This window comes from Poecilia formosa, unplaced genomic scaffold (assembly GCF_000485575.1).
Source record: "Poecilia formosa unplaced genomic scaffold, Poecilia_formosa-5.1.2 Scaffold680, whole genome shotgun sequence".
Lineage (NCBI taxonomy): Eukaryota > Metazoa > Chordata > Actinopteri > Cyprinodontiformes > Poeciliidae > Poecilia > Poecilia formosa.
Window position 1 is genome coordinate 117,128 of NW_006800619.1, and position 7,870 is coordinate 124,997.

Below are 7,870 nucleotides of genomic sequence, written 5' to 3' on the forward strand. Positions count from 1 at the left end.
CTTGGGGTTCCCCCGGAGGAGCTGGAAGAAGTGGCTGGGGAGAGGGGAGGCTGGGGCTCCCTTCTGAAGCTGCTGCCCCCGCGACCCGATCCCGGATAAGCGGAAGAAGATGGATGGATGGATGGATGGATTTGTTTTCCTGTTTATCTGTTTGGGCACCATATCTCTTGGAGAAAGCCCAGAATAAATGTTTTCTTTTGTTTAGTTTCTCTTCCATGATCCTCTTGCATATCTGTCTATAGATGTGCAGGTGGACAGACCATAAGCAGAGGCAGCACTAGAGGAGTGACCAGACAGCTTATTGTTGAAAAGATGCAAACACTAGAAAATATATGGCTTATGGTTAATGCATCTGTAAAGGTCCTGTGCACAAATTTACACTTATGCCAATCTTTGTAGTTAGAGATATGTTGGGCCTTCAGCCAACATATCTTGAACTTTAAGAGATATGTTTTTATACCAGCATTCTTATATGCTGGTATGAGGACTATTAATCCCACAGTGCACCACATTAAGGTACTTTCAGTTTCAACATCTGAACAGATGTTCAGAACAAATCTATGTATTTATGTCCCTTAACTTCCCATCCAGGTGGTCTTCCACCACCTGGATGGGAAGAGCATATGTTGCTATGTTTGTAAACACTAAGTACTCAGCCACGCCCCTAACTCCTCCTAACCTCCAGCGGACTGAATACTGACCAGCTCTCCATCTCACGGGTCCGAAAAGCTTCTAATTCCTGGGTATTATCGCAAATAAGAATATAGAGAACTTTTGTTTAAGCTGGGAGCGAGAAAGATTCGTCTAAGCTCTAACTGCCTTCATCCAAGACGTTATGGCCCGCTTCAGTCCATGATTCAGACATCGGAGTAGCCCCATCGGTGTCCGAGCTCATACACCACGTCTGTTCACGGCAGCTCTTTCCCTGTGATTAACGTGCACTTGTTACCGGCTTAGATAATTTTAGAGACTAGGAATAAGTCCCAGGGACATTATTTATCTGAACTAAAGAACTTACGAAGCCACCCTAAGTTACTAGGACCATAAGCATTGATTTCACATTAATCAGAAGAATTAAATCTAGTTGACTCAAATAATTTAACTGTCCACAACATCAAATTAGACTTTAGTATTTTTATTAGCAAGCTTAAGCAAGGGAAAAAGACATACAGCATTTCAATAAAAGATTAAGTAATCAATAGATTTAAGAAAATTTAGAAACCTCACCTAATTCCAAACCCTACACTGTCTAAATCTAAATAGAGGCTTTGGGAGAGGCAGTTTTACTCGAACCCAGATGCAGAGACGATCTTGGCAGCAGAAAACTTTAACGTCCATGGATGGAGTCCTGTCTTTGCCTTGGCAGAATCCATTTAGAATAAATCCAAAGTTGAACTGGTGAGAATCCTCAACGAACTCAGTTCTTAATCCACAAAAGATCTTTGTCCATTCCCCATGTCCACTGCAGTATCGTTGTAATCCTTTGGGTTGAGTGCAGGACCGCAGTCGAATCAGAATCCTGGGTTGTGGGTAAACGGATCTTGTTCCTTCCTTGTGCAGCGAGCAGTCTCATCGTCCCGGGGTATCATCACGCAGCCCTCCGTTGATTCTGCATCTCCGTTTGCTCGACTCAAACGCTGCAGAACAAAGAACCCCGATCCTCCTGTCTGGTGTCTTTTTATTCTTATCAGCAGCCACACACTTTCTTTCCTCACGTGCGTTTTTCCTTGACGTCAACTGCCTTTTGGTTGGCCTCAACCTTCAGATGAACTCCCTTGTTTTTTAGAACTCAACTTTCTGAAGTTCTCTGTTTGCCATCTGCATCTGTTTCCTTCATGCATCTCAAAAATCTCACTTCCTGTTTCTGCTTGGACAGATGATCTAATATCCATCACCATTTTGGAGACATGATGTCTGTTCTGATGACCTAATGTCTTGGTCACCTCTGCTCTCCTTTCGGTTCCTCTTTTCCCCTGACTTTTCACCTACCATCTACCTCCAACACATCAGTGACCTTTAGTTAGTTACACATTTTACACCATTTCAAGTTCAATGTCAAAATCACTTTTATAACTTTTTAGTTTCTCTGATTTAGCATTCATTTATAATTTTATAATAACCATTACTTATTAGTTACTCTTATTAATCATGAAGTGAGTTATTACAGACATTTCTGAAAAGAAACCAAGAATAATCCATTATTCCAATTATTTGACACCATGTTACAGTTACTTCTTTCACCTTTAAGTACTTCCATAAGTATAAGAGTAAGTGTAGATATTCTTATAATCAAACCAACATCAACCATTGGTTAAACCAATATTAATTATTGGTTTAATCATAAGTTATCGTTATTAATTTAAGTATTTTACTCTGGGTTTTATCCAATTACTCAAAATGTTTAGATTTTATTCCTTAAACCTTTAATGCTCAAAATGAGTAATCTGAACTATTTTTAATCACTGCAGGCTGGAAACTTCATCTTTCTCCAGGAAACCTGCTCTTCCTGTTCCATGACTCTCTTTCTGCCTGATTATGATTTTTTATGATTAAATAGAAAAAAAGTAGAATTAAAGCAAAGTTTGCAGGACACAATAACAACACACACAACCAGATTAATTTTATTACTGTCTGACTCTACTGTTGGGTCTTGATGTCACCTGTGTAATCAGTTTTAAAGATAACTTTATTTATTGTTATTATTAAACTAAAATCTCCAGCATGGGGAAGTGGGATGAGGTCGACTTTTTCTTGACAGAGTTTAGACAGAATGGTAACAACACCAAGAGACTGAAGACATTTCATTTGGCCAGACAAACATTGATCTGTGATCGTCAGAGAGAAATTAATTGTAATTCTAATGTAAATGCTTTCACTCACACAACATATACTTTTATTTTGTAACCAACACCTACAACAATTGTATTTGATACAATACTGAGAAAGAACATGAAAGCACAAAAAATGTATAATTAGAATTTACATTACACACATTTTATTTTGAATTAAATACATTTGATCAATATTTATAATTTTGTTTTAATGAAGCCTAATTTGTGCATTTAGGAAACTAAAACTGTATGAAAGATATGCATGCATAATGTCCTTTTTCTATTTATCAGACTCTTTGAGCCCATGAGGGAAAATGTCCCAGGAGTTTTTCTCATAATCCTGAGACTCCCAGTCTGGCTGGAGAGGTGGATGGTTTAAAGCGATCAAACAGCCCAGCCAGTGGCACTCGGAGGTCAGACGTCTCAGATTCACCATCACATCCTCAGCTTTTTCACCCTCATATTTAGGAAAGGGACTCTGTCAAGGAGAAATTTGTTACATTTTAAGCATTTTAAATTAAACTCCTTCAGTTTCTGTGTCCTGATTTACCTTCAGAAGATCTTTGTTGCTGTGGTAAAGAGCCAACTGCAGATTGTGAACTGCCAGCTTTCTGAATCCTTCAACCTGGAACATATGAACCAGGAAGGCACATTTCATCACTTCCTGTTTGAATTTTGCACTCAGAAGAATAATTTTATTATCTAAATTCTTTTTATTTGATCTGTTCAATGTGGCTCTTTCAATGAAAACCACCTTAATAGACATATTTTCTGATTCTGATTGTTTCCAGTTTCTTGAATTTTAAACTAATTACATTTTCTCAATTAATTTCAAGCTTGACCTTGTTGTAAGATGAATTCTTCTTTTCAAAACATTTTTATGTTTTGCTGAATTTGATACAGAAATTAATTATTTAGTAAAGAACTGGATTAAATTTCAGACTCCTTGATATGAATTGAACCTGTTGGTCCCTGAAAGCCCTGGTACGTGGGGCAGCAGCACGTTGGCCAAGGGTCTCTTTAAGATCACATTTAATGTAAATTAGCTTGATATGAATAAAATGAACTAATCAGAACTGATCTGGTGGAGAAAACGGTCCTAAGGTTGAATACCTTTTGGTTTTCCTGTCCACTGCTGGACTCAGTAAATCCAAAAGTTTCCTCTATTTGCTGCTTTATTCTTCTCATTTCTTCTGCTGCATCTTTAAAGGTTTTCTGCAACAGTGTGTTGGAGTGTTAAATAAATAAAAAATAAATTTAAATCAAAAGGGATCCATGCAAAAACAACAATCTTAGTTTACCTGAACCAAAGTCCTTGTAAACTCTGGACTGGTTTTACTGGATTTCAGAAGATCTTTGATTTCAGTCCACTTCTCCATCTTTAGACTGTCATACATTTCAATCAGTCGGGTTTTACTGACCGGGTCATTCATGCTCTCAGTGTCTCCTGTCTTTATTGAAACAGCCATGTCTTGTGCCAGTCTGTCAAAATAAAATATGCAGTTTACTAAAAACCATTTCCTCCCTGGATTTAATGAAATATGAACAATTCTTTGTGAATGGCTTCCATGTACTGTACCTGTCTTTCAGTGATTTCATTTCCTTCTTTAGCTTATTAATAGCAGAACTGCAGAAAATACAAATCAAAGAACTAAAAATTACTGCAAATCAAACTTTGAGTAAATTTTTCAATGTCAATATTTCTTATGGAAAGAAATTTAAATGGCTTCATGTAGATAACCAAACAGCAAATTGTTTAAAAATATTCGACCCCATTTAACCATCCTGATCATGACAAACGGATGTCAAATGATATTAACTATTATGCTTCATTTAATATTCGATATTTTTTGGTTCAAATAAATCAATATTTTTGTGCATCTACAATGTCTATCAGATATTATATATGTTCTGTTTTATTAGTTTTATGTGTGGGTTTATCTATTTGTTTTGCAACCAGATACATATGCACATAATGCGCAATACTCACTTTTTGTTTTTAAGTTCTCCTTTGTAATGTGCTTCCATCTGTGTCAGACTGAGTTAAAGACAAAAACTTTGTTTACAGAAGAGTTGAGAAATACATTTAGAAAATAAACATTGTGAATATTATCAGAGAACAGTAAACGCAGCATTTTTGTTGGTACCATTAGAACCAGGGGCTGCAAGAGCAGCCAAAAGTCCTATTCAAGGAGTCACATTTCTTAAATAAATTTTACTTTGAGTAAAACAAGTGTTTAAATTATCCTAAAGTAACTTTATGACCACGACATCTAACTGAATTTATAAAAACACAATACATAATCACACAGAGAAAACTTATAGGGAAACTGACATGCAGATAAAATGCTTTCTTTTTCTTTCTTTTTTTTTGCTCATAAAATGTCTAAATAAAATATTTTGGGCTCCATTTATATGTTTCTGTGAATTTTAAATCTTTGTGCAATTCTTTTAGTTCAGCATTCTTTGGTCTAAAACAAGGTTTGGCTTTCAGAGGGAGGTTAGTTATGCTTTAAAGTTACTGCTGCAAAATCTGGTATTTTGAAATTACTGAAGAAAATAAACTTTTTTCAATAGAAAATGTTGGAAACCAACAGTGGTGGAGAAAGTACTCAAAAAATGTAATTAAGTATAAGTACAAATACACAGGCAAAAATGTACTCAACTAAAAGCAAAAGTACCACATTAACATTTTACTTAAGTAAAAGTAAAAAAGTACTGGCTTTTAAAAATACTTAAGTATTAAAAGTAAAAGTACTTGCTGAATACATAACCTAATCGCTAATATCATTAAGTGAAACGATCATATTTAATTTGAATACATCATAAATCTGCCATTTTAATAGACAATGTCACAGATTAAACATGTTCTTATTGTGTTTATTCTCTGTAAGAGTTTAGACTTAGATTTGTGATTCTATGCATCATAATTACAGGGATGGAAACATCTTGTCTCCTGTCCTAACATAGCATGAACTTCATTAGTGACATTTATTTAGAAAGAAATCCAACTGAAAGGGGATGGAAAGAAGATGGGTGAGGGAGAACATGCAACCAAGGAGCCACGTGGCAGAGTTGTAGTCAAGACCACCGAACCTGAGACCAAGACCAGCGCCCTGCACTACATGACACAATAAAATGAAGTGCACCTATCAAAATTGGTTCTCAGATTGATCTGAAAGATCCACATTTCCATAAAAACACCTAGATATTAAATACTTAGAGCTGAAATATATTTAACCAGTATCAATTAAAACTAATTTCATTCTGTTTTGCTTTGAGTGCTGTGCTACAATCCGCAGAGGTCTCCTGCCATCCCTATAAAAATAACGCCCTGGGCGGTTGCCCATATTGCCCATGTCAGAAACCACAACTGTCTGCACCATTAAACCATGAAACATAGCAATTAAGGGTAACGGTAACATTCAGGAACAGTCGTTCCTGAATGTCATATATTGCACTTTGATCACAGCGTTGTCCCATATTTGCGACACCTCAGTCAACACCTTCACACAATAATTCAGCGCATGAGTGACAACTGTTTTTCATCGCAGATGCAACATGTGTCTCAGTACAGCTAGCTTTGCTAGCATCACGTCCACAGATCTTACCTTTCTTTAAGCTTTCCTTCCAAGTGATGCTAAAAGTTGGATGAAGTCCCCACCGTCTGTGAAAGCGAAGCGCTGCTGATTTTACATGGCCATATCTTATGATTTATGCAGCTATTATATTACTGACGATAAGACAGACATCTTCTCCCGCTCAGAGGAAACCACTGCGCATGTCTGGAGCTCCGCGTGCAAGTAAAGGTGGAGGCGATGGGTGACAACAGACACTAAGTCACGTTATTGCTCGGATTTTATGGCGCCACCTTAAAACCCTGAACTTCACATTTTAACGGACAAAAAGAGCAACGCGACTTGGATGTAACGAGTAACGCGACAGTTTTGTAGAAATGTAGTGAAGTAGAAAGTACAGATACTTACTGTAAAATGTAGTGGAGTAAAAGTAGAAAGTATCCATTATTAAATCTACTTAAGTAGAGTACAGATACACGAAAATTGTACTTAAGTACAGTCCCACCACTGGAAACCAATAATTATAAAATGAATATTTGTTATTAATTACATTCAGGTAAGAGAAGCAAAAGTAAGGATGGTGCAGAAAAGCTATGAAGAGATGTACTTTTTGTTCAGAAAGTTGCCCAAGTAAATGTTCATAGATACTATTCATCGCTGATTACAATCAATATTTCAATCAGTTTTTTTACTAACCTTTCTTGGTGTTTACACTTATTTTCTTCACATGGGAGGGAGCTGGGTGTTGGCTCAGATTCACTATTTGTTTTCCTAAACAGAAAAAAAGAATAGGGTTGAAATCAGTTTCACTGAATAAAAATATAATTTTTGATGGGGACTTTAGACATTTTAAACAGTTTATGTTTTTAAAAACTTACTTTTCTTCCTGATGTTCATCTTTTGGTTCCTCTGTCCCAGCAGTCCTGTTAACAACAAGGTTCTTTAATGTCAAGTATTTTTTCTGAATTTCTCCAACTTTATCTGCTTTTAATTTTTAGAAACTATTCATTCCATTAAAAATGTTTATTAGTATTACATATATATTTACCTGTTTTCAGTTGTATTTTCCTCATTTTCGTTTGAAATATTCCTGCAGAATAAAAATGATTTTAGTTCAAATTGTTTGATTTTAAACAGATAATGAGGAAACAATCAGACATGTTTCATATTAATAATAAATTTCTTACAGCTCGCTTTGCTGCATTTTTGTTGCTCCATCCATGTTTTCAGCACTGTTGAGAGTATTTATTATTTTTAGAATTTTTTGTAAATTAATCTACATCTTCAAAGGTGGTAATTTTACTTATGAAATAAAATATTTTCCACATTATTTAAAAAATGTACTTGTTCAATGTACCTGATTTTATCATCACTGTTTTGGTCATCAGGTTTCCTGTGGATAAATAAATATCATTAAGAACGTCTCAAATCATCAGCAGAGCAAAACTTTAATTGGACCAT

At 35.7% G+C, this 7,870-nt stretch overlaps 1 protein-coding gene across 1 annotated transcript in view; it reads right to left on the reverse strand.

Moving 5' to 3' along the window:
- Nucleotides 1–2,997: 2,997 nt before the first annotated feature.
- The window catches only part of LOC103130825 (uncharacterized), a 6,439-nt gene continuing 1,566 nt past the window's right edge, over nt 2,998–7,870 (reverse strand). Inside the window, exons 4-14 of the mRNA XM_016666204.1 lie at nt 7,767–7,802; nt 7,597–7,641; nt 7,458–7,499; nt 7,288–7,332; nt 7,106–7,180; nt 4,822–4,869; nt 4,411–4,458; nt 4,133–4,313; nt 3,945–4,046; nt 3,382–3,456; nt 2,998–3,309 (exon numbers count right to left, since the gene is read on the reverse strand). Of these exons, the coding sequence (XP_016521690.1) occupies nt 3,112–3,309; nt 3,382–3,456; nt 3,945–4,046; nt 4,133–4,313; nt 4,411–4,458; nt 4,822–4,869; nt 7,106–7,180; nt 7,288–7,332; nt 7,458–7,499; nt 7,597–7,631 (849 nt within the window). The 5' untranslated portion in view covers nt 7,632–7,641; nt 7,767–7,802 and the 3' untranslated portion in view covers nt 2,998–3,111. The remainder of the gene's footprint in view (nt 3,310–3,381; nt 3,457–3,944; nt 4,047–4,132; nt 4,314–4,410; nt 4,459–4,821; nt 4,870–7,105; nt 7,181–7,287; nt 7,333–7,457; nt 7,500–7,596; nt 7,642–7,766; nt 7,803–7,870) is intronic.